The sequence below is a fragment of the Notolepis coatsorum genome, assembly GCF_963971535.1.
Source record: "Notolepis coatsorum genome assembly, chromosome: 1".
Classification (NCBI taxonomy): Eukaryota; Metazoa; Chordata; class Actinopteri; order Aulopiformes; family Paralepididae; genus Notolepis; species Notolepis coatsorum.
The window spans coordinates 205,819,468-205,847,406 of NC_140165.1; the positions used below are offsets into that span (position 1 = coordinate 205,819,468).

General features: G+C 43.6%; 1 protein-coding gene across 1 annotated transcript in view; it reads left to right on the plus strand.

The window, feature by feature from the left end:
• The window catches only part of LOC311223988 (T-box transcription factor TBX1), a gene marked incomplete at both ends in the record, with an annotated part of 28,235 nt that extends 679 nt beyond the window's left edge, over window positions 1-27,556 (plus strand). The window contains 5 exons of the mRNA XM_084308776.1: window positions 2,471-2,595; window positions 3,134-3,235; window positions 14,715-14,886; window positions 18,102-18,257; window positions 27,485-27,556. Coding sequence (XP_084164902.1) covers window positions 2,471-2,595; window positions 3,134-3,235; window positions 14,715-14,886; window positions 18,102-18,257; window positions 27,485-27,556 — 627 coding nt within the window. The remainder of the gene's footprint in view (window positions 1-2,470; window positions 2,596-3,133; window positions 3,236-14,714; window positions 14,887-18,101; window positions 18,258-27,484) is intronic.
• Window positions 27,557-27,939: the final 383 nt, after the last annotated feature.

Sequence of the window (27,939 nt, forward strand, 5' to 3'; positions counted from 1 at the left end):
AATTAATTTGGTTATATTAATAAAGAGCATTCATAAGATATGAGCTATTGTGCGAGTGGTTCTATACTATGATAAATTAGTTGATCAGGGGTGAGAGACAGCGTATTGACAAGCTGAAGTCTAGGTGTGTTTTATTAGGGAGGAGGCCAAGATGGATTGCGGGGTGGGGCTCTGCTACAGAACCCTCAGGCTTGGACCCCTCAACACAGTCCTATTATTATTACATGGGGCTCCACATGCACATGCACGCACGCACACGCACACACACACACACACACACACACACACACACACACACACACACACACACACACACACAGCATCAGCTTACAAGATTGCGTAAGATAAAATAAGATAAGCTTTAATGGTCCCTCGGCAGAAATCTGTCTTCAGACAGTATACAATACAAGCACATCTGCTTTCATAAAACATCAAATGTACAAGTGACACAGACAAATGTTCATTCACACACACGTCAATCATCAATCAGTCATACCGTGGCGGAGGTCAATGCAGGCTGAAGTCTAAAGGCACATGGTCTGGCGGTGGCCATTGGTCATTTGAGTATAACTGACTCTCCAATTAGTAAGGTGTTGAAACTGTGAAAGAGGAGTGCTCTTTGAATAATAAAAGCACTGTCTACATCTTTCCACACCCAATAACACTGGGCTGGTTGGAGTGTTATTAACGAGCAGCTGGTTAGACCAATCAGGCCTTGCTTTAGGCTATAGGAAATAATAATACTAGATGTTATTCCCATTATCGCAAGGAGGGATTTCTAGATGTTTTGAATGGAGTATTTGTGTGTGTGTGTGTGTGTGTGTGTGTGTGTGTGTGTGTGTGTGTGTGTGTGTGTGTGTGTGTGTGTGTGTGTGTGTGTGTGTGTGTGTGTGTGTGTGTGTGTGTGTGTGTGTGTGCGCGGGCACGTGCACCACATTCTCACATGCATATGCGTGCAGGTTTGTTATTAGAGCATGTCAATGGCTGTATGGCTATTGTAATGGATGAGGCGGGGAAGGAGGTCCCCAGTGAGGGTCTGGTTGTATATAAAAAGCTGCTAGCTCTCGGACCCAGCCAGCCACTACTGATTCGGAACCGCACACAACACTCTTCCTTCTGGTTGCACATTCAGCTCACAGTGGCTGAGTGTAAGATTTGAGAAGTGAAGATTTCCGTCTCAACTCAATGTTGCATAGAGAAGGTTCACCGCTGGTCTGCATGAAGGGTCAACTGCCAGCTTCCAGACTGAGCTGAAAAACAGACTGGAGTGAACGGGAGAAAAGGAGAAAGATACAAAACTCACTCATCCAACCACAGAAGAAACAGGTACACAATGGAAGGTGAGTCTAATGTTTGTTTTGATGGTCAACAGTGTCTCTCCTCACCTGTTCATGTTGTTAAAATGTACAGGGAAGAGCAACATCTTATGGTGATGGAATAGGAGAGGAGACAAGGAAAGGAAGCTACTCCAAAGGGCCTGTTCCTTTTCTAGCCATTAGTCTAAAGCAGCCTCACTGACAGATTTATGACAGATTTATGCTTTATATTCATACATTGAGGGAGAGGAGACAATGAACCTCTCTTCTCTTCTCGATCTCCTCTCCTCTCATTGCCTGGCCTCCTCTCTTTTCCTCCCCATCTCCTCTCCTCTCCTCTCCTCTCCTCTCCTCTCCTCTCCTCTCCTCTCCTCTCCTCCATCTCCTCTCCTCTCCTCTCCTCTCCTCTCCTCTCCTCTCCTCTCCTCTCCTCTCCTCTCCTCTCCTCTCCTCTCCTCTCCTCTCCTCTCCTCTCCTCTCCTCTCCTCTCCTCTCATCTCATCTCCTCTCCTCTCCTCTCCTCTCCTCTCCTCTCCTCTCCTCTCCTCTCCTCTCTCTCCCTCCTCTCCTCTCCTTTCCTCTCTTCTCCTTGCATGGCCTCCTCTCCTCTCCTCTCCTCTCCTTTCCTCTCCTCTCCTCTCCTCTCCTCTCCTCTCCTCTCCTCTCCTCTCCTCTCCTCTCCTCTCCTCTCCTCTCCTCTCCTCTTTTCTCTTCTCTCCTCTTCTCTTCTCCTCTCCTCTCCTCTCCTCTCCTCTCATTGGCCTGGCCTCCTCTCTTTTCCTCCCCATCTCCTCTCCTCTCCTCTCCTCTCCTCTCCTCTCCTCTCCTCTCCTCTCCTCTCCTCTCCTCTCCTCTCCTCTCCTCTCCTCTCCTTTCCTCTCTTCTCCTTGCATGGCCTCCTCTCCTCTCCTCTCCTCTCCTCTCCTCTCCTCTCCTCTCCTCTCCTCTCCTCTCCTCTCCTCTCCTCTCTCTCTTCTCTCCTCTCCTCTTCTCCTCTCCTCTCTTCCCCTTGCCTGGCCTCTTCTCTCCTCTCCTCTCCTCTCCTATCTACTCTCCTCTCCTCTTCTCTCTTCTCTTTCCTTGCCTGGCCTCTCTCTTCTCCTTAGGCCCCCAGCTGTCTCACGGCTGTGAGCTAGCGCTGCCGTGCTGTGCAGAGGGGGTCCCTGCCGTGCTCCAAGGCGCCCCAGGTCAGCGGGGTCAGAGTTCAGCTGGAGATGAGTGCACTGTGGCAACAGTTTGACCAGCTGGGCACTGAGATGATCGTTACCAAGGCTGGGAGGTAGAGGAGCCTATAGGATTGCTCCTTGCTAGGGAACCAGCTTGGGCCCAAGTTTATTTCCTGCCAGCTATTGTATTAGCAAAATAGGCCCATTTAGAATGTTTACATTGTCAAGTTTGGAAATGTCTATACTGTAGACCAAAATATACAGTACACACATTCATGCTGTCATTTTGGTAAAGATATGATCAGATATACCATATAATACACAGTATATGTATATATATATATAACCCTAAGAAGAATACAGGTATTTGCATTATGTTACTAATTTGTAAACAAAAGCTAATTATTTCAATAACATTCCGTGAGCTTTACTTTCACATTTTTCAAAAGATTCAAAAGATTCTCTCTCTCTCTCTCTCTCTCTCTCTCTCTCTCTCTCTCTCTCTCTCTCTCTCTCTCTCTCTCTCTCTCTCTCTCTCTCTCTCTCTCTCTCTATCTCGCTCTCTCTCTCTCTCTCTCTCTCTCTCTCTCTCTCTCTCTCTCTCTCTCTCTTTCTCCACACTGTCTTCTGCTGTATCTCTGTCTACTCTAGGAGGATGTTTCCAACCTTCCAGGTGCACATCACTGGGATGGACCCGGCTGCTGAGTATGTCCTGCTAATGGACTTCACCCCCGTAGACGACAAGAGATACAGGTGAGACACGCACATCACAGTGTGTAGATACAGGTGAGACACGCACATCACAGTGTGTAGATACAGGTGAGACACGCACATCACAGTGTGTATACAGGTGAGACACGCACATCACAGTGAGACACGCACATCACAGTGAGACACGCACATCACAGTGTGTAGATACAGGTGAGACACGCACATCAGAGTGTGTAGTTACAGGTGAGACACGCACATCACAGTGAGACACGCACATCACAGTGTGTAGATACAGGTGAGACACGCACATCACAGTGTGTAGATACAGGTGAGACACGCACATCACAGTGAGACACGCACATCACAGTGTGTAGATACAGGTGAGACACGCACATCACAGTGAGACACGCACATCACAGTGTGTAGATACAGGTGAGACACGCACATCACAGTGTGTAGATACAGGTGAGACACGCACATCACAGTGTGTAGATACAGGTGAGACACGCACATCACAGTGTGTATACCCAGATAGCAAAAAATGAGTGAATCAACGTTGAAATAGGGTTCAGCAGAAATATTGAATCTATGTTGAAGCCTGACATCTAAATTATATAGATCGTTGTCTATGACCCTAACGTTGAATCAACGTTAGGTGTCAACCATAGCTGATACTATATCAATGTTGATTCAACCATCATCTAAATGGTAATCTACATGCACATTTTAGTTGATTTTATATTGAATCAATGTTAGACATCAATGTTTATTCAACCATAATCTAAATGGTAATCTACATGCACATTTTAGTTGATTTTATATTGAATCAATGTTAGACATCAATGTTTATTCAACCATAATCTAAATGGTACTCTACTTGTACATTTGTAACTTGTACATCTACTTGTAACTTGTAAAGTTAAGGAATCAATACTGATTAATGTACATTTTACATTAAAATATTGCTGCTGATATGTATACATCATAACATTACATGTTTTTTTCCTGCTGTTAAACACACTATTGTTAAATAAATAATAATACAATTCTTATATGACCATATTTCCAAAAATGTGTGAACAAAAATGACAACATGGCTTTTAAAATGAAAATTCTTTTTTTCTAGGGTATCAGAACTTCCAGTGACTAAAACTTTACAAAAAACAAATAACAGACCTTATAACAGGCTTTCATTAACAATATAGCCACTGCCAGAATAGTGACACACATATTGTGTGTGGTGAGCACACGCATTCATGCACAACGAAGACAAGATTGCAATCATTTTAACTATAAATTTATGAGCTCAAAGTATGAGCTCACTACTGACTGAAATGTCCAACAAAAAGCATCAATTGTCAAATAATATTGATCACATTAACTAGACTAGATGTTTGAGGAAATTAGAAAGGGAACAACAACTTAACCCTTGTGTCTGATCAGATTCGTATTTGTTTGATAACTTTGCAGTGATGAGCCAACATAATATGTGGCATAATCTTTTAATTATCTTGTATTTTTTTTTTACTCTTCATAAATTGTTTATTCCACTTCAGCCCGATCATAACCACCACATATTATTTTTTTTGTCATATTTAACAACTCTTTTCAGAAAAGTGGGAGTATTTCATTACAAAAATAATATAAAAAATGGTTATGATCAGGGCTGAAGTTGAATAAAATATTTATGGAAAAGAAAGTGGGAAATTATTTCAACATAATCTTTTTATGGAGTTTTTCAAGTTAGTCCCCTAATAAGAGTATAATACTTTTGTTTTCAGACACAAGGGTTAAATATAAACAATGGCATAGGATTTGAATTTAAACACAGTGGAGCTTAGATGATCTACAGTTGTCCACGACTTATCCTCCAAGGCATCTGCTATATAATAATCTTCAGATTTACTTAAGTGTTATTAGTAGGTTACAGCAGTAAGCATTAGTTTGCTCAGTCAATTATGGCCAATTCGTTTTATATTGTTTAATACAGTTAAATAAATAGATAAATGAAAAGCAATTTTTTTTGGATTACCCCCCCCCCCCCCCCACTGTACCGAAAATAATATCGAACCGTGTCTTCAAAACCGAGGTACGTACCGAACCGTGGATTTTGTGTACCGTTACACCCCTAATGTTTCTATAACTCTCTCCCATATAACTCTCTCCCATACCCTTAACACCAACCGCTGAAGTGCCCTTGAGCAAGGCACTAAACCCCCAACTGCTCCAATGGAGTTGCTCAGTGGCCAACAGTGTCAGACTGTGGTTGTACTGGGGCCTAACAAAATTAATAGTTGGTTTCAGGTTGGTTGTCAGTTTGGCCATGGGTAGGTAGGGAATTTATTTAATTTTATTTTTTATTTTATTCTTTCCCACGGCGACTATGGATAGGGAATTTCTTTATTTAATTAAAATGTTCACAACAACATGGATGCATGTACTCTGCCAGCATGTTTAATATCCATAATACTAAATGTTTGACTAAGATTTCTATGAAACTTTATTAAAAAAAAAAAAAAAAAACGTTTTTCTTTTTTTTTAATAATTTTTTCTAAAAACTCATAAAATATATTGGGTCGCACCTAAATCGGCAGGGTCGGTCGGCAACCTGAAACCAACTATTAATTTTGTTAGGCCTGGGCAGCTCCCAGGTGTGAATGGAACTCTGTGAATGTGAAGCAGGGCGTAGCTGAAAAAGAGCATCTGTGCTCAGCGAACCTACCCTGGGTAAATAAAGGTTAAAATTAAAATAAAAAAAATAAACACTGCAAGAACAGGCTGAAGCATAAGTCATTCAAGTAGATGCCGTCCATGGAAGAACAGTGTCCAGGGTAATTCCTTGTACTGTATGAACCAGGGAAACAGTGTGCTGGGGTACCCCAAGTTTGACTCTGGTTCGCTTGACAATTAAGTTTGGGTCACTTCGGTTCCAAGAACAGGCTGAAGCAGCATATTCAAGTAGATGCCGTCCATGGAAGAACAGTGTCCATCAGGGTAATTCCTTGTACTGTATGAACCAGGGAAACAGTGTGTGCTGTGCTGGGGTAGCTGTGCTGTGCTGGGGTACCCTAAGTTTGACTCTGGTTCGCTTGACAATTAAGTTTGGGTCACTTCGGTTCCAAGAACAGGCTGAAGCAGCATAAGTCATTCAAGTAGATGCCAGGGTAATTCCTTGTACTGTATGAACCAGGGAAACAGTGTGTGGTGTGCTGTGCTGTGCTGGGGTACCCTAAGTTTGACTCTGGTTCGCTTGACTTAAGTTTGGGTCACTTCGGTTCCTTGAGATGCCTCCCTCCCGGTCTGGCGCATAACGAAGCCACTTCTTGACAGTTTCGCTGTAGTCCTGGTCGGTCAGCTTGGGGTCAAACTGTCGAGCAGCAGCTGATAGACACAAAAATAAAAAAGGGAGGAAGAGAGGTGGGTGAGATGATGTACGATGATAAGAGCACCCGGCCCTCACTTCACACGAGTGCGATTTTTTTTAATCACTCAATTACTCACTCTGTAGGTCTACAGTAACAAGCTACAGTCAGCATCCAGTTAGACTGGACAGGAAAGAGAATTAAGCAATCGCCTAGCCTGACACCATCTAGGCAATACAATGTGTATCCATGCACTTCTAGATCTATCACAGTGTTTAGAGGGTCTATCACACCCTCTAAACACTGCTAGACCCTCTAAACACTGTGACAGACCCTCTAAACACTGATAGACCCTCTAAAGACTGTGATAGACCCGACAAACACTGTGATAGACCCGACAAACACTGCTAGACCCTCTAAACACTGTGATAGACCCTCTAAACACTGCTAGACCCTCTAAACACTGTGACAGACCCTCTAAACACTGATAGACACTCTAAAGACTGTGATAGACCCGACAAACACTGTGATAGACCCTCTAAACACTGTGATAGATCCTCTAAACACTGTGATAGACCCTCAAAACACTATGATAGACCCGACAAACACTGTGATAGATCTATCACAGTGTTTAGAGGGTCTATCACAGTGTTTGTCGGGTCTATCACAGTGTTTGTCGGGTCTATCACAGTGTTTAGAGGGTCTGTCAGTGTTTAGAGGGTCTGTCCCAGTGTTTAGAGCAGGGGTGGCCAACCAGTCAGAGACTAAGAGCCACAAAAAAATGACTGTGGTACCACAAAGAGCCACACCATATACCAGCGTTTCTCAACCTTTTTTTTCAGTCACGGCACCCTTCATGTGTTTATAGGTCTCACCCTCTGGCCTCTGAAGTTGCTAATGTCTTTTTTATTTGGGCCTCACAGGGTTAAAAGTACCCTGTGAGACCCACGGTTGCAAAATTACAAAATCACTTTTAGCCATTTAAAAAAATAATGTTTATTTAAAAAATGTTAAAGGGGAACTATTTTACTATTTCTTTCACTATTTGGGCACTTTTACACAATTCCTGTGAGTCTATGGAACACCTAGGTTTTTTTTCAAAAAAAATTCATTGTTTTGTATTTCTAATCAAGTACTAAAAACCGCATTTTTCTACCTCAAGATCTTAAGCCGTTTTGAGGCTGGGCTCCAACCACTGTGTGGCCTGGTGCCAACTGCCACATCAACTGCCACATTATTATGCAGCTGAGAAATCTCTGACATCACAGATATGCACATTTTCAGATGACTCAGTTCAGTGAGGGTGAATATTGTGAGAGGAGAATTGGAAGAATTCGCCAATATGAGAATTAGAGACATATATCCTATTAATATAAGTCCACATAGCTAAGAAACAATGGTAAACACTGAAAAAAGCCATTTATAAGATAGTTCCCCTTTAAGCACATGTATAGTCAATTGGTCCTGTTGTTCAGCCTCACAATGCTATTTGATAGTAAATGTGTTTATATGTCCCACCCTCTGGCCTCTGAAGTTGCTAATTTCTTTTTAATTTGGGCCTCACAGGGTTAACCTCTTAAGCCCGAGATATACAGTAAAAGTGTATATTTTCAGCATTATGTTTGTTTACCAATTATTTTAACTGTTATTAGTGAAATATAAGATTATAGAAATCTCAGGGCATTGAGTCGGAAACCGGCGCATATTGACAGGAGGAAGTGGCACAGCCAAAAGTGAGTGTAGTCTTTTGAACGAAGAGACTCAGGGCTTTCAAATTTCGAAAAACTACCCTACCCAGCTCACACCAGCCCCTGTCAATCATCTGACTTCTGGATTTACTTTTTAATTTCTCTTATTTTTTGGGATCATCTCCCACAAACCTGAACGTTATTGCCATAAAACAGAACGCAGTTAGTTTCTCTACCTTTCTGTGAACGTCTTGCAAAAAACGGTGTTGCAATATGATGAAAAATGGTGGAGAAATTTACATTATAAAAAAGATGGCAGAATTCAGTACTGTATCTACAAAACCTTCTGTTTAATCATCTTTCCTTTATTCATTTGCTTAGATTTTTCAGGTCTGGTCAATTTTAGCATGGTGTTATTTACAGTCAAAGATAAAAAAATTTTTAAATAGAATTGATATTCTCCTTTGGTTCATTACAATTTACTCAAGCCTAGTAACAGACACACTATTTCTGACACTGATCCATATATGTCCCTAGATTCAGATACCAAGAACATGCAAATGGACCATTTAAAAAAAATTGTAAATGTTTATTCTACGTCCTTATGGAATGAGTGACATAAAAAAAAAAAAAAAGTAAAAAAAAAAAAAAAAAAAGTAAAAAATAAATAAAATAAATAATTTTTTTTTATTTTATTTTTTATTTTTTTATGGATGGAAGAGCCGCACATTGACGGGCAAAGAGCCGCATGCGGCTCGCGAGCCGCGGGTTGGCCACCCCTGGTTTAGAGGGTCTATCAGTGTTTAGAGGGTGTGATATCACAGTGTTTAGAGGGTCTATCACAGTGTTTAGAGGGTCTATCACACCCTCTAAACACTGATAGACCCTCTAAACACTGTGACAGACCCTCTAAACACTGTATCAGACCGTCTAAACACTGTGACAGACCCTCTAAACACTGTGATAGACCCTCTAAACACTGATAGACCCTCTAAAGACTGTGATAGACCCTCTAAACACTGATAGACACTCTAAACACTGACAGACCCTCTAAACACTGTGATAGACCCGACAAACACTGTAAACACTGATAGATCTATCAGTGTTTAGAGGGTCTATCACAGTGTTTAGAGGGTCTATCAGTGTTTAGAGGGTCTATCACAGTGTTTGTAGGGTCTATTACAGTGTTTAGAGGGCCCTCTAAACACTGTGACAGACCCTCTAAACACTGATAGACCCTCTAAACACTGTGATAGACCCGACAAACACTGTGACAGACCCTCTAAACACTGTGATAGACCCTCTAAACACTGTGATAGACCCTCAAAACACTGTGATAGACCCGACAAACACTGTGATAGATCTATCACAGTGTTTAGAGGGTCTATCACAGTGTTTGTCGGGTCTATCACAGTGTTTGTCGGGTCTATCACAGTGTTTAGAGGGTCTGTCCCAGTGTTTAGAGGGTCTATCAGTGTTTAGAGGGTGTAATAGACCCTACAAACACTGTGATAGACCCTCTAAACACTGATAGACCCTCTAAACACTGTGATAGACCCTCTAAACACTGATAGATCTATCAGTGTTTGTCGGGTCTATCACAGTGTTTAGAGGGTCTGTCAGTGTTTAGAGGGTCTATCAGTGTTTAGAGGGTCTATCACAGTCTTTAGAGGGTCTATCAGTGTTTAGAGGGTCTATCACAGTGTTTAGAGGGTCTGTCACAGTGTTTAGACGGTCTGATACAGTGTTTAGAGGGTCTGTCACAGTGTTTAGAGGGTCTATCAGTGTTTAGAGGGTGTGATAGACCCGACAAACACTGTGATAGACACTGTGATAGATCTATCACAGTGTTTGTCGGGTCTATCACAGTGTTTTGAGGGTCTATCACAGTGTTTAGAGGGTCTATCACAGTGTTTAGAGGGTCTATCACAGTGTTTGTAGGGCCTATTACAGTGTTTAGAGGGTCTATCACACCCTCTAAACACTGATAGACCCTCTAAACACTGTGATAGACCCGACAAACACTGTGATAGACCCTCTAAACACTGTGATAGACCCTCAAAACACTGTGATAGACCCGACAAACACTGTGATAGATCTATCACAGTGTTTAGAGGGTCTATCACAGTGTTTGTCGGGTCTATCACAGTGTTTGTCGGGTCTATCACAGTGTTTAGAGGGTCTGTCAGTGTTTAGAGGGTCTGTCCCAGTGTTTAGAGGGTCTATCAGTGTTTAGAGGGTGTGATAGACCCTCTAAACACTGTAATAGACCCTACAAACACTGTGATAGACCCTCTAAACACTGATAGACCCTCTAAACACTGTGATAGACCCTCTAAACACTGATAGATCTATCAGTGTTTACAGTGTTTGTCGGGTCTATCACAGTGTTTAGAGGGTCTGTCAGTGTTTAGAGGGTCTATCAGTGTTTAGAGGGTCTATCACAGTCTTTAGAGGGTCTATCAGTGTTTAGAGGGTCTATCACAGTGTTTAGAGGGTCTGTTACAGTGTTTAGACGGTCTGATACAGTGTTTAGAGGGTCTGTCACAGTGTTTAGAGGGTCTATCATAGTGTTTAGAGGGTCTATCAGTGTTTAGAGGGTCTGTCACAGTGTTTAGAGGGTCTGTCCCAGTGTTTAGAGGGTCTATCAGTGTTTAGAGGGTGTGATAGACCCTCTAAACACTGTAATAGACCCTACAAACACTGTGATAGACCCTACAAACACTGTGATAGACCCTCTAAACACTGATAGACCGTCTAAACACTGTGATAGATCTATCACAGTGTTTACAGTGTTTGTCGGGTCTATCACAGTGTTTAGAGGGTCTATCACAGTGTTTGTAGGGTTTGTAATCACTCGTTTAGCATTTCAAATATTTTAATATTTAAATAAATAAAACTTACATCAACTCCGAGCAGCAGTTTCTCCGTAGGCTCCTTGAAGTACACCATAAGGAGTGTTCTTCGAAGCCTCTGGATCATATCTGGCCAGAACTTCCCTGATCTCCGGGTTGTCCAGTTTCTGGCAGAACTGCAGGATGGTCCGTCCTCTCTGACCCAGGGCATCTTGGATCTTTTGAAGGGCATCGGTGTCTGTCAGGAGGCCAAAGTGGGAGAAACAATTAGATCTGAAATTAGTTTGAAAACGGTTGCACTGTGGGGAAAATTTAAAAGTACAGTAGATTACAGTAGATTATTATCTGTTCTTATGCATGCCTGGTGATACTAAATCCAAATTGAACTCAGGCATTTGAAAGATAATATATATATAAATGTGCGAATTGGCTATAATAAGGTCATTTATAAGCATCATATTCTATAATAATATTTCAAATTGCATTGGTCCGGATGGGAGAATTCAGTACTGCATCTACAGAACCTTCGGTTTAATCATCTTCCCTTTATTAATTTCCTTCGATTTTTTTTACACATGTCCTCAAGAGGGGACTGAACAAGATCAGTGGCAGTTTTTAATGTTGGTCATTATTAGCATGGTGTTATTCACTGTCAAAGATGCAAAGAAACATCATAATTCATATTCTCATTTGTTTCATCACAATTTAAGCAAGCCTAGTAATAGACACAATATTTCTGACAATGTGAATACATTCCCTGAGGTCCATAGATGTCCCTAGATACCAATAATATGCAAATGGACCTTTCGATTTTGATTACTATTATTGTGAAATAATAATTAAATGTGAAATATTGCTATGTTATTGTGAGATTACAAAATCTGATGTGATATTACAGAGGATTTTGATTACAGTATTTTATTGTGAAATAATAATTAAATTATGTGAAATCAAAGGATACTGTATGAATGTCACTGTAATATGACACTCATAGCAGAATTAGTTATCAATAACCTACCTGTATAAATGTTAAAAGTTGTTGCAAATATTTTTTTCCCCTCATAAATATACCACTATATACATTAATTTCTTATATTAGTTTTAAAATGACCATTTAACAGTTTAACAGTGCTCTGAAAATGCTCTGAGAACATGCGGTCATCATTCACTGTTTTAAGCACAAACACATTAGGGAGGGAGGGAGAGAGACAGGCCCGGTTTACCATGACTTTTTAGCAAGCAAGGTAGCAGCAATGCTAAGCTAACTGATTGTGCCAGTGTATCCTGTTAAAGAATACATCATAAGCCACATTTTGAAACGTTACTGACGTTAGCCTACATAAAATGTATAACAGTATATACAACAGGTGGATATCACTAAACACCAAAATCAAGAAACATTCATCATAGCTAACTGCTAACGCTACTAGCTAAATTAGCTTCAGCTAGCAGGCATGAATAACGGTTAATATAATATTCTCTACCATGTAAAAACGAACACGGCACTACTCCGCTGGCGTTTGCAATCGAAAGCATACATACAACATACAACATACAACATACTCCCATAATCTAATCATCATACATTTCACATCTCTTCCCCTTGTTACACAAACATACAATATCAATATACAAATACAAACATTTGAACACACTGCCAAATATTTCCTCACCCGTTATCCATCCCCAGAGCGAATGAAAAGAAAAAACAGCGATCCGCGTTGTAACGCGCATGCGCAGAAGCGCAAACGCACAGCAACCGATGTACACCGCGACAACGTACAACTATTATCACAAAACACTCAGTTTCGTCCTAATACAATGCCACGACATCCACCGCGTCCTCTAATACTTCCTAACCATCATTTTCAAAACTCTAATCATAACACATGTCGCCCGCAAACTCACAAAACAGTCGCACGCAAGCTAACAGCCTAGCCAGCCTCATGCTCCCCTTCTTAGGTCCCACAATATGACGTCATCAACCCGCGACTGCTTCTCCATAACAACATCGTCTTACACTTATTACCGCATTAAATATAACCATTAATACGGCCACAATCACACCAACGAACCACTCGACTCGCTTCTTAACAACAATATCTTCCACAGTGTTTCGTCAAATCTCTCACCTCGCCGCCTTAACGTCCCTAGATTTACCGCGGCTCTTCCACAGAGCTAAGCTAGTTAGCCCCAACTCCCAATATGACTCCAGTGCTTGCACATTGTATCTACCGCTTGTTACATAACTTTTTTCAATAGTTTCGCCGCACTCATTTTCACCGCGCTTAAGAGCGTTAGCCTACATAAAATGTATAACAGTATATACAATAGGTGGATATCACTAAACACCAAAATCAAGAAACATTCATCATAGCTAACTGCTAACGCTACTAGCTAAATTAGCTTCAGCTAGCAGGCATGAATAACGGTTAATATAATATTCTCTACCATGTAAAAACGAACACGGCACTACTCCGCTGGCGTTTGCAATCGAAAGCATACATACAACATACAACATACAACATAATCGACATTATTGCCATGCAGTACTCACCGATGCAGAGAGACATGAGGTAGCAGCCAGGAAGCTGCCGCACAGGTGCATTCTGGGAGGCGGGGCAGCACAAGTGCAGTGCAGTCTGGGTGATGAGACAATGACGACAGCATGTTGAGCAGCATCCGTTGATTCAACATTTATTAGATATTGGCATTTCAATCATTAAAATGCAACCACAAAACAATATTGATTCAATGATATGTTTTCAACATTAGTCAATTGCTTTAGCGGTTAATGGGTGATTCAACATCAATCGTCGACCTTAACCAAAAATCAAGCATTGTGACCATAAATCAACATTGAATTAACACCTTTTGCTATCTGGGTAGTTACAGGTGACACACACACATCACAGTGTGTAGTTACAGGTGACACATGCCGGCACATCACAGTGAGACACGCACATCACAGTGTGTAGTTACAGGTGACACACGCACATCACAGTGTGTATACATGTGACACAGGCACATCACAGTGTGTATACATGTGACATACGCACATCACAGTGTGTAGTGCACACTGTTACACATCCCAGATGTATAGCTGAGAAGGTGGCTGTACAACTGGTTCACTGTGTGACCCTATGCCATCCTATATATTTGGGTAGTGTACCAAATATACTGTGACCCTACCATTTTATATACTCTATTTGTGTACACTGTGACACTACCGTCCCATACATTTGCGTACACTGTGACCCCATATATACCATCCTATATATTTGGGTACACTGTGACCCTATATATACCATCCTATATATTTGGGTTCACTGTGACCCTATATATACCATCCTATATATTTGGGTTCACTGTGACCCTATATATACCATCCTATATATTTGGGTTCACTGTGACCCTATATATACCATCCTATATATTTGGGTACACTGTGTGTGTGTGTGTGTGTGTGCATGCGTGCGTGTGTGTGTGTGTGTGTGTGTGTGTGTGTGTGTGTGTGTGTGTGTGTGTGTGTGTGTGTGTGTGTGTGCGTGCGTGCGTGCGTGTGTGTGTGTGTGTGTGTGTGTGTGTGTGTGTGTGTGTGTCTGTGTGTGTGTAGATATGCATTCCACAGCTCGTCATGGCTGGTGGCCGGGCGTGCGGACATTGTGGCCCCTGGCAGGATGCATTTCCACCCAGACTCGCCGGCGCGTGGTGCCCAGTGGATGAAGCAGACTGTGTCCTTTGATGCACTCAAACTCACCAACAACCTGCTGGACGACAATGGACACGTAGGTCAACCGCTCTACTGATGCTGCTGATGGATCTGTCATAGTATTATAGTTAATATGGTAATGTGCACAACAGTGACTAAACCTGTGACAGGTGGCCTGTGCGACCGTACGTTGAGTAGACATTCTAGGCAGTTGACATATTATGTAGCTGTCGTGTTGTACACCCGTAAACTAAACTAGCTAGCTAATAAAAGAGACAGTGAACTTGCTCTGTTTGACTGGACATTCCGGGATTTATTACAGGATCAAAACCTTGTCTGTACAGAAAGTAGCATTTTGAGTAGTTGAGAAAACAGCCCTTCTGTCAGAATGACAACCACATATTTTTTAAGCAGCAACCCACAGCATGCGGTGGTATATGGCCTACGAGGTATATGGCCCACATGCACCTTACTCGGAAGGTCCACACAATGCCTGTGACACTAGAAGATAATAATAATAATAATAATAATAAACTGTATTTGTATAGCACCTTTCATACAGAAACTGCAGCTCAAAGTGCTTCACAACAGAAAAAAAGACAGGCATAAAATGAGCACATAAAGTGCAGACATATAAAAATCACAGTTTTTCACATTAGGATGTAACTTCCCAACAGGCCACCTTGTTTATGGTTTAATTCAGTTTTAATGCAATAGTGCAGTGCAATAAGTAGTAGAATAGAATGCAGTGCAATAAAATAGTTCTGGTTACTGATAGTGATAACAGTTTAAAGTCGTCTTTACCTTCTCTGTTTGGTATCTACAGTTTAAAACCTGACAGTCTTCCCTCCAGTTTGATACCCACTTTGACCCTTCGAAATATACTTTATACTATACCCACTTTGACACTTGAAAATATTAGCTTCATTGTGTAGATAGATTGATAGAGAATCCAGTTTAATGGATATAAGACACATTTCCCAGTGAATCTGAATGACACAGTTTTGTGTTTATAGGGGAAGTATGCAACGTCCATTATAGTATGAATTAGAAGAGTGCATTCTGTAGTACCCCTGAATCGAGGGCTTTCGCATAATGTTTCGAATGCCTGTTTTCCCTCCACGGTGGAAGAAACAACAGTTGCTATATACAAAACACCATTGGTATTATCTCGTCTAACTAGATTGAATATCCAGTCAGTTTGTTCAATGTACCTCATCCTCTGATTATCACAGGGCGGACACAAAATAGTAGTTCAACAAACCTGGGAGATGCAGGAGCCACACTTTTCTTGTCTCACAGATCAAACTACAATATCAAACATATACAGAGACCATCTATTACCATTAATTATAATTACCGGTATCCAAATACACGCACAACATACACAGATCATCCACTGTTTGAGGGAGAAAGCTAAATAAACTGCTGTTTTGACAAGTCACTAGCATACCAAGGACAGCTGACAGACAGTAGACTGCATGTTAGATATGGCCTACCAAGGACAAGAAGATAGATACCAGTTTCCTCTCTGTGCGTTCAGTAGAAAGCTATCTGGCTGCACGTTAGCCTAGCTTAGCATAATGAATGGAAGCGGACAGTGCCGGTTAGCTATAGTCATTGTCCAACTAACACCTCTCCCGAAGGCTAACCGGCACTGTCCGCTTCCATTCCTTGTGCTAAGCTAGGCTAACATGCAGCCAGATAGCTTTCTACTGAACGCACAGAGAGGAAATTGGTATCTATCTTCTTGTCTCTCTCTGGAGAAGACGGTAAGCTAATTTCCCAAAATGTTGGCATATTCCTTTAAGCATCGGCTGCCAGCTCAGCATACTTGAGGCGCTTACGTTCTAAGCCTCCTCCACAGCATCCTTCCTGGACGCAGTAAGCTCTATGATGTAGATGGTGCAATGTGAGGAGGACCAAAGCATGAGGACTGGTCTGAGGTTAATAGTGATGATCTCAGAGGGGATTCAGATCTGCAGATTCAGATCTGTCGATAACCTCCAGTTTTGTGCCCTTCCCAGCCGGCCAGTGTCTGATTTGATCTGATTTGTACTGACCTTGGTTTTCTTTGCACCTTCGCATACAAACTCACATGCAGATGCTGGATGGAATGTTGGAGGAGGAGGTAGGGCATTGATGGATGTCCATCTGGCCTACAAAGTATCTGCTAGACACTTCAGTACCTGGATGTCTCACTAGGTGTAAAAGCCTTGTGTCAGGCATGTCTTGCAGCCAACCAGGATGTGCTTCTGGTTAGCTGGAGATGGACAGTAGGTTCTCCTCTGTTCCATTGGCTGAGGTTTTTGGGAGATGGCATGCAGGATGTCGTAGGTGGCTTGTATAATGAAGCTGGTCTGAAGTGCTTCCGTGTCCCACAGCTCCTTCCATGAAAATGTTCTCTTCTCGAATCCCTCCCATCTCATCCACTGTCCTTGATTTGCTTGAGAGACGACCTTTGCAGACCTCATTGCCTACTCTTGCCGGTGCACCACCTCAATCCTAAGACCTTGACGCTGAGATGGAGTGGCTTTGTGCCAGGATAGACTGTTCTCTCCAAGGCCAAGGCCTCCTCTACCTTGTTGCACATGGCCAACAATGTCCCAGTGTTTACAGGCTGACTTTGCCTGCTGTGTAGCTACATATGAAGTCCACTTCCTTCCAGTTGCAAGGTTTGGAGCTGTTTAGGCTACACATCAAGACTGGACACAGGAAGAAACATAGATGGTCAATGGTCACATTAGCCGGTGTAGGAGACTAAATTATTGCACCAGAGCTTCAACCTCTGGTGCGTTTTTATAAAACCTGTATGAGACTTCAACTTAAAAGTAGAATCGGTAATGCCACCAAACAGCAACATCTAGGCAAAATAGCCCCTCTTGATACTGCATTTTGTTGAATTTTGTGTGGGTTGGAGTTGAGTAGGAATAGGAGAGGGGAGGGGTTGGTATTGCTGGCCACACCTCAGAGATGTCTGGAGAAATGCACAGTATAATAAGTTACTATATAGCTATATTATATTTATAACATAATATAATATAATAGATATAGCTATATAATAATTGACCAGGTTATGGAAGTACAACCAGCTGGACTAAACATCAATTGTTTGATGTTTAAAAAATGTATGTATCTTCTTCTTTTTTTCCAATATTGGACAATTTCAATCAAATCATATCATCATACATTATTACATGGGAGTGCCTTTCACTCCAATACTACAGGTTTCACTGTAGGCGCCATGGTTAGCTGTGGTTTTAGTTGACTTATGTCTCTTGTGTTACCCAGATGATTCTGAACTCCATGCATCGCTACCAGCCAAGGTTCCATGTGGTGTATGTGGATCCGGACCCCAACAGTCATTTACACGCCCACAGGAACTTCTCCTCTTTCTCCTTCCTAGAAACCCGCTTCATCGCTGTCACTGCCTACCAGAACCACAGGGTAGGCATTGATGAATTTCAGTTTTGGGGAAACACCTCTAAATCTCAATAAAGTTACACAGAGGTACAACTAAACTGACAATGAGTAAAGTGTGGGTGCGTTTGATTGAAGAACTAGGGCAGGCAGAACGTCATTGAAACATTCTGTGTTCCAACTGCCACTGAATCTCAAATGAGGAAGAAGCAGTGATGTTGTCACAGGTTGACTCATAATAGCGTGACAATGTCACGGCTGCACACCTGGGCTTAAAAACACTACTTAAGATGGATGTCTCATGACAGTTTGCTGTCTGTTGCACCCGGTATCTACAACGTCAGATCCCCCATCATCAACAGCTTGACGTCCTTCCCTTCCAACCTAACTACGTTACTGTGGGACCATAGAGTGGCTTGGCTGGGGTCCTTCTCCTATCATCTTCCTCCAAGCTAAGTGACCCTCTTTGTTTGACCATATGTATATGTTTGGATGCTAAACTGTGAATAAACACACCACTGATTGGGTTTTCTTCTGTAGGTGGAATAACCCTGCTGTACTACTGAAGAAGAGTGGCTGGAACCATAATTTCTTTCTACGTTGCCTTCCCCTGAAAGTCAGTAATATTGGAGTAGCTGCAGCAGCAGCTTTTTATCAAATCAAATTTATTTGTATAGCCCGAGACCACATGGAATTGCCCCCATCGGCTGTACAAGTCAAGAAGAAACATCACAATAGACCAAGAACAAAAACCACCATGAAATCCAAATTAATATGCGACACTCCCAGACTTTCCCCATATGAAGATAAGGAACGACTCACTAAAAACCTAGCAACAGGGGAAAAAAGCACCACAAGCGACGTGGAGGAGAGAAACCTCAGATGGGCTGTTCAAAGGCAGGATGTCTGTGATAATATAGTGTTGCAACGGATGATAGATGGATGGAGAATTGTGGCAGATATCAACCCCCCTCTCATGGATATGTGAAGGACGAGAGATATTACTGCCACGGAAGGAGTGGAAACAATTAGGTATCTGATTAGCACTGATAGAACACACCTGTGCATAATTAGTTCACCCACATCCTACACGCACACACCCCAGACACACACACTACAAATACACTAGGATAGAGAGAGTTGAGTGGAGTGGAGGTGAGGTTGGAGTTATTGTATTGAGAGAGAGATTGTTGTGTGCGGAGTTTTGCGAGGTGAGAGGTAGTGAGAGGTGAGGTGAAAGCGAGAAGGTGTTCATTGTGTACTGGACCCTAGACTGGCTGAGAAACCCACTTGTGTACTGACCCTGGACCGGACGACTACTCTGAGTATTGAACAATCCCTTTTTTGTACGAGAGCCTGTTTTTGTGTTTTGACCATCGGACTGTATTACGACCATTCTATTTGCCCATCGAACTATATTCTGCCTGTAATCAATAAATATTTGTATTGATTGTTATTGCACTTGTGTGGACATTTGAATTCGTTTGTTTTTTGAACCGTGACGAATCTGAACACCACCAGGCTCATCACACTTGATGGAGGGTGCGCGCAGCGTTCTTTGGTTTAAAAACAAACATTTTTCAAACTAAAACACAGGAGCAATGGCGAATCCAGTCGATGTTACGGCATTGTTTCAGGAGTGGGCTCGGTACAGCGAGTCCTAGCAATGGGTGAATCAGAAGCGCCATGAGGAAGCGATGCAAGTGGCTCAGGCTCGCCATGATGCGGTTCTGAGTAAAACTCTGGAAACGGCTGAGAAATGGAGACAGGAAGCGCTCGATTAATTTCACCGCGCAGAGACCCACAGAGAGGAGTGGCAGATGAACAATATTAACCCTGGACATTTTTGGTCAACTAAATAGCGATGACGACATTGAGAGTTATTTGTCTGCGTTTGAACGCACCGCTGAACAAGAGAACTGGCCAACAGAACAGTGGGTTAGTTTGTTAGCACCATTCTTATCCGGTGTATCATGATGGTGTATCATGACACCACCCTGCTGGCGGATAAAACATATGAGTTTCTGAAAAAAGAAATACTGCGTTGTTCGGGAATTACATTTCTCACTCGATCCCAGCGGTATCATGATTGGGCATATGACGGGAACTAGTCCCCCAGAGAACAACAACATGATTTGTTACGGCTAGTAAACAACTGGCTATTAGCAGAGCCCCGGAACATTTCACCAATCGAACAAATGGCAATGGACAGATATTTACGTGCCCTACCTGCCGACGCATGGAAAACCATCAGCCAAACAAAGCACACATGTTTCGACGAGGTCGTAGACGGAATGGAGGTGTATCAAGCAGCAGAATCGCTATACCGGAGTAGCAGAACGAAAACCGGACCCCCCAGCCGGCTGAAGGAGATGGGTAAGAGACTCGAATCACCCCGCTACCTCAACCCTGCACCCCTCTTCAGACAACCTCTAATGTATAATGAGTCTGACAGAAGAAGGTGTTTCAATTGTGGTGAGGAGGGCCATATTTACTGAGACTGTCCATATAAAAATGACGTATCGATGCCCTCTGCAGCTGAACCACACCTGTCCCGACCATGTACACTTGCGACCGCCTGTTGGGCAGAAGACACAAACGTGTCTACTTTCACACCAGTAAGAGCTAACAACCACGACATGACTGCACTGTTAGACTCAGGGAGCACGGTGACACTAGTAAAACCAGAGTTGGTGGACGGGCCCCTCCTGGGAAAAACAGTGGGATTCACATGTGTACTGGGGTGACTAGACAATATCCGACCGCCCCCATCGAACTAACCTCCACCCGGGGGAAATGTACGACGGCCGTGTGGGTAGTGGAAAACCTGCCAGTAGCAGTATTAATTGGAACCGACTGTGCATTATTCCGACCGCTGTGGGAGAGTTTGGCGGCCGAACGACACTGTCGCTCCAAGAAAGTGTCCACCACCACGCCAACCAGAGCCCAGGCACAAAGGACCCGGATGTGTGGGTTACACGAGGTGGACCCCCCAGGCATCTACAGACCCCCTACCAGAAGAAGACTCCAGCCCTGTCAGCGAGGACATCGACGAGGGGGAGCCCACCATCAGCCCAGCAGAGGACAACGGCCCACCGGTCGACTGCGGAGGAGAGGTTTCATCACTCCATGACGAGGATGAACCTGTCTGGGGAGATTTGTTCCCCGGCAACCCGAATGATGACACCCCACCCTTACCACCACAACTGACAGGACGATTCGGCACCTGGCCCCAGCACTACATCAGGTAGCCGTGGTCGATGGTAAGAAATTAGATGGGGTAGGAGAATTAATGTTTCCACATTTTGTGATCAAGAAAACATTGTTGTATCAGGCGGTGAAAAAAGTGGAGTCGATTGTAGAGTTGTTGTTGGTTCCCCGACCACATATAAGTACGGTGCTACGCCTAGCCCACTCACACTTGCTAGGGGCTCACTTGGGGTCGAGAAGACCCTAGACCGAATTAAGGCCAGATTTTCCTGGCCGGGGGTGAAAATAGCGGTGGAGGACTGTTGTCGCTCCTGCCCCGAATGGTAGCTCCACGACCAACTGTGCGTAACCCCTTGATATCCCTGCCTATCATCTCTGTTCCCTTTAGCAGGATTGGGATGGACCTTGTGGGACCCCTACCCTGCAGCACCAGGGGCCATCAATACATCCTGGTGATCATGGACTATGCCACCCTATACCCCGAGGCCATCCCACTCCGCACCATGGACTCAAAAGGTATAGCCCGGGAGCTCATATTACTAGAGTGGGAATCCCGGACGAAATTTGTACAGACCAAGGCACTCCATTCATGTCAAAAATAATGAAGGATTTGGCGGGATTATTGAAAATCACCCATCTGCGCACGTCAGTGTATCATCCCCAAACAGATGGGTTAGTTGAGCGGTTTAACCGCACCCTAAAGAGCATGCCAAAAAAGGTAATGGAAGCCGATGGGAGGAACTGGGACCAGCTCCTCCCATACTTTCTATTTTCTATCAGGGAAGTTCCCCAGGCCTCCACAAGTTTCTCCCCCTTCAAACTTTTGTATGGGAGAAGGCCTAGAGGGATGCTGGATATAGCCATGGAGGCCTGGGTACACCAGTCGTCACAGCACAGGAGTTTGGTGGATCATGTGGAGGAGATACAGGAGCGGATGGCCACCTTTTGGCCCCTGGTGAAAAACCACATGACCAAAGCCCAGCAGGCCCAAGCCTGGGTGTATAACCGGGGCACTCAACCTAGAGAATTCCAGTCAGGGGATAGAGTGTTAGTGTTGGTCCCCACCTCAGAGTGTACATTTCTAGCGGCACAGACCCTATGAAATTATGGAAAAGGTGGGTCCGGTGAATTATAGAGTGCGACAGCCAGGGAGGCGTCCGCCGGTGAAGATATACCATATCAACTTGTTGAAAAAATGGGAAGCCTGGCAGGCTCTGTACTCTTTCACCCCACCACAGATACCAGTCCGGACCCAACCGCTTGAAGTTCTTATGGGAGACCTGTTCCCCAGAAGAACAGCCTAAGGGAGCTGGTGGAACGCCATCAAGATGTGTTCTCTATGGAACCAGGGAGAACCGAGGTAATACACCACCACATCCCTACTGTCATAGGGAGGAAGGTGAAACTGCGTCCCTACCGCCTCCCGGAGGCCAGAGGAGAAGCAGTGAGAAAAGAAGTGCAGGACATGTTACAGGCGGGAGTAATAGTGGAGTCCAATAGTGGATGGTGTAGCCCCATCGTAGTAGTCCCTAAGCCAGACGGAACCCCAAGGTTCTGTAATGATTTCCGACAGTTGAAAGCCATCTCCAAATTCGACCCCTACCCTATGCCCAGAGTGGATGAACTTATTGAACGGCTAGGAAAGGCGAGGTTCATTCCCACTTTAGACCTCACTAAAGGCTACTGGCAGGTTCCCCTGGCTCCCGAAGAGAGGGAGAAAACAGCGTTTGCCACCCCAGATGGGTTATTCCTCTATGTTGTTCTCCCTTTTGGTCTACACGGCGCTCCTGCCACATTTCAGAGGCTGATGGACCAGGTCCTCGGACCCCACCGAGAGTACGCAGCGGCCTACATCGATGACATCATCATTCACGGCGAGGAGTGGGGAACGCATCTACGACAGGTCACGGCTGTTCTACAAGCTTTGAGAGGGGCGGGGCTAACCGCTAACCCAAATAAATGTCACCTGGGCCTACAGGATGCTGAATTTCTCTTTATTAGCCACTAACACGAACAGCTAACCCTAATAAATAGAGCTAAGAACAGCCATATTTTACCCCCCACGTACCCCCTCTCTCATGCACTCCTCTCCCATGTACCTTCTGCAACCCCTTCCTTTGTTGTGTTTCTAGGGTAGGTAAAGGCTGATATGAGATATGCTTCAATGTCGGCTATCGCCGAAATTCTGTGAATGGAAGCTAGATCAGTTCAACAAGTGGGTTACAGTACACCGCTGAACCACTAGGTGTCAGTGCTGCGTTGTGTTCTACAAATAGCTATATTTTTGGACTTCCTCGCCAGTCTTTCTTTGATTTGGTCCATATTTGTAATGTAGTAGGTCAGGCCCAGGGCAGCGGCCAATCACAGCTCTGCCCTGTCCACATTAGCTGCATGCTAGGTGTAGTATTTAACTTCAAAGTGCACCAGTATCTATATTCTATAACATATGACAGAGCTTGGCCTTATGGCTTTTCATTAAGTCATGTGTGTAAACATATGCTGAGATTTGTTGTATTTGATAGCCTTCGCTATTTTAGTGCTAGTCACACAGTGTACAGTAGCTGCAGAGGTAAGTAGGTTGAACTAAAAATCCAAAGAAACAGACTAAGAAATGACGTAAACACCATGATCAGAACCGCAAAAAGAAATTTCATCAACGACAAAACTGAGGAAAACAAAAACAAACCCCGCGAACTTTGGAAATTACTCAATAATCAACTAGGCTGCAGTAAAAAACTTAAAACCAGATTCTCAAACATAAACATAAAGACGGACAACACGCTCATCACAGACAAGCTGGATGTAGCCAATTACTTAAACATCTTCTTCACAAACATAGCCACAACACTGGTAAACAAACTACCCTCCCACTCAGGGCATTATGGGGTAGAACACATAGTAGCATACTACAAAAACCTAGGGGTCCACAAAGACGACTTCAAACTTGAAATGGTAACAACCGATGAGGTACTCAAAAAATTGAGCGCCCTCCAACCTAACAAGGCCACTGGCCATGACAACATCCCCTCCAAATTCCTCAGAGACGCAGCAGCCGCCATCACCCCAGTCATCACACACATAATAAACCTCTCTATAAGACAGGGGCACGTCCCCAAGGACTTCAAAATTGCGAGAGTGACCCCTCTACACAAAAAGGGCAGCAAATTAGACCCAGGCAACTACCGCCCTGTTTCTATTCTTACCTCCATCTCGAAAGTCATGGAGAAAATAGTCTACGAACAGGTCGAAAAGTACCTGGCGGAAAAAAACCTAATCTACGAATTCCAATCTGGCTTCAGAACGTCCCACTCCACTGACACATGCCTCCTCTATTTGAACGACCACATCAAACAAGAGGTGGACGCGGGCAAATACTGCGGCATGGTCATGCTGGACCTACAAAAGGCCTTCGACACTGTCAATCACTCCATTCTAATGGACAAGCTAAAAGCAATTGGTTTTGATAGCCTATCAGTGAGCTGGATGCAATCCTACCTGGAGGGGAGAGAACAGATGGTAGAGGTAAACGGTACTCTATCCCCCCCCCTCACAGTGAGCTGTGGTGTTCCACAAGGAAGCATACTAGGACCGCTACTCTTCCTAATTTATGTAAATGACATGTCGTCAGCCTGTGACTGCAACTTGTTCTTGTTTGCGGACGACTCAGCCCTGCTGGTCTCTGACAAGAACAAATTGCAGGTTGAAAAAACCCTCAGCACGGAACTAGGCAAAATCTGCATATGGCTCGCTGATAACAAACTATCATTACACATGGGCAAAACAGAGTCCATTCTCTTCGGTTCAAATAACAAACTCAGCAAGACCGACGGATTCTCAGTTACAGTGGGTGACAATATTGTCACAAGGAAAGACGAAATTACCTACCTGGGTTCCATCCTAGAGGCAAATCTTTCCTGTGACAAAATGGCATCCAATGTAATAAAAAAAGTCAACCAACGAACTAGATTCTTGTACCGGATCTCCTCTCTGGTAAACAAGAATACCCTGAAGACTCTGGCAGGAGCACTCATTCAAGGGTACTATGACTATGCGTGCACCTCATGGTACCAAAGCACCTCAAAGGCGCTTAAAACAAAATTACAAACATCACAAAACAAACTGGTCAGACTACTACTTGACCTGAACCCCAGAACCCACCTCACCCCTGCCCACTTTGCCAACCTAGGATGGCTTAGAGTAGACGACAGAGTACAGCAACTTGCAATGGGCCTGGTCTACAAGATACACTATACGACCGGGGTGCCCATGTACATGTCAAAATACTTCCCAAAGGTCAGTGAATACCACAACCACTACACCAGAGGAAGCTCAACAAATCATGTTAAACCCAGATTCGGCTCAAACAAGGGACTAAACACGTTTCGCAATTATGCCACAACAATGTGGAACGCCCTACCCAAAGCTGTAAAGGAATGTGAATCCCTGCCCACATTCAAAACCGCTCTTAAAGAGCACCTACGGGAGGCTGCAATTCGAAACTGGCCACCGTAAATGCCCAAAACCCCCACCACCTCCTAATAGACAGTCTCCTCCCCACCGCATGTATATATTCCCTCCCCGCCGTATGTATATTTCCCTCCCACCCACCCACCCCCTCCTAATGTACAGTCCCCTCCCCATCATATGTATATACTCTGTCAGGATCTAGGGGTAACAGTACTGTATATTTGAATACCGCCTATGTCACAAATGTATCAGTACTAAATACCTATATGTCCCTATGCCATAAATGTCATGTATGTTGTGTATGTCATAAATGTCTATATGAATTGAAAATGGGGGACCCTGATGGAAACAAGACAAACGTCTTTCTCAGGTCTGCATCCCCTTAACAATTGTATGTATTGAGCCGTACTGTATTGTACCCATTCTGCAATCTGTTAAATAAAGTTTTCATTCATTCATTCATCCCTACGCCAGTGGCTTGTCACCCTGGATATTACCCGACACCTGCCGGCACTGGCGTTAGGCTGTCAGCAAGGCAACGTAAAAGGAACATTTTCCCCATTTGATACTGTGTGTTGAAGTGTTCTATTGCTTATACAAATAAAGACTTCCTTGTAAAATGTGCTATCCATTGTGTTTGTATTGCTGTTTTAGGAACCTGCTACAAATAGTCCAGGTCAATTTCCTCAGCCTGTGACATTGCTGTTCATATCTCGGTCTTGGTAAGACCTGGTCTAGCCCCTTTCGGTACTGTAAATCACGCCAACAGGGTTTCGGACAGACAGACGCTAGGGTTTGAAAGCTTGGCATTGCTAATAAACATTTTAAATAATTTTAATAAACTTGTCAACACGGCTTTACTTCCGGCTTTGGCTGTCTGGTGCGCACGCAGGCAGCCAAAGCCGGAAGTAAAACCGTTTTGAGCAGTGTTGACAAGTTTATAAAAATTATTTAAAATGTTTATTAGCAAAGCTTTCAAACCCTAGCATCTGTCTGTCCGAAACCCTTGTGCAACTGTGAATACCTTTGACATTTGTGTGTGAGACTTGTAGGACGAGTGTTTTGTTGCCGAACAGCGCGACAGACTTAATTGTAGGATTTTTACATCATCGTAGAAGGGACTGTATATTCATGGAGCACGTTAGCTCGTCCAACGATGTTGGCGTGATTTACAGTACCGAAAGGGGCTAGAGCTGGTCGTACAAACAAGGTTTGTCGGAAACTGCCAAAATTTGCTTTCTATTAACGATCGGTTGATTTGATTGGTCTGTCGACAAGAAGTTGACATTGACGTAGTCGCGCTCCGCGGCTTAAGTTTAATCCTTTTCAATTGAGGGCGCCCGAAAAAGCATTGCATCAAAAACGTGAGGAGACTCACGCCTGTCGTGACAAAACCATTGAAAACAATAGAAAAAAGGTGCAGGCGTGTTCAAAACGGCGTCCAATGTGATCACAACTTAAATCTCTCTCTCTCTCTCTCTCTCTCTCTCTCTCTCTCTCTCTCTCTCTCTCTCTCTCTCTCTCTCTCTCTCTCTCTCTCTCTCTCTCTATTCTCCCTCTTCTCCTCTGTCCCTCAGATCACCCAGCTGAAGATAGCCAGCAACCCATTCGCTAAAGGCTTCAGAACCACAGACCAAGAAGACTGGTGAGATTGACGATATGACCAATATGGGTTTTAAACAGGGTGGGAAATCTTGCTATACTGTCAGCCATGAATAATGCAGGTAACAGTGGACTAAAGGTTAGAGAAACAGGCTTATGACCTGAAGGTCACCGGTTCAATCCCCAGACCAGCAGTGAATAATGAATAACACTCACCATTGAAGTGCCCTTGAGCAAGGCACGTAGCCCCCAACAGCAACAGCTGGTTGTACTACTACTACTAATAATAATAATAATAATAAATTGGATTTAAAGAGAGAAGCACCTTTCTCAGACTCAAGGACACTGTACAAAGAGCATCTCCCAGGTCTGAATGTGTGTAGCTGTGTGAATATGATGCAGGGTGTTTCTGAAAAGGAGCATACATGCT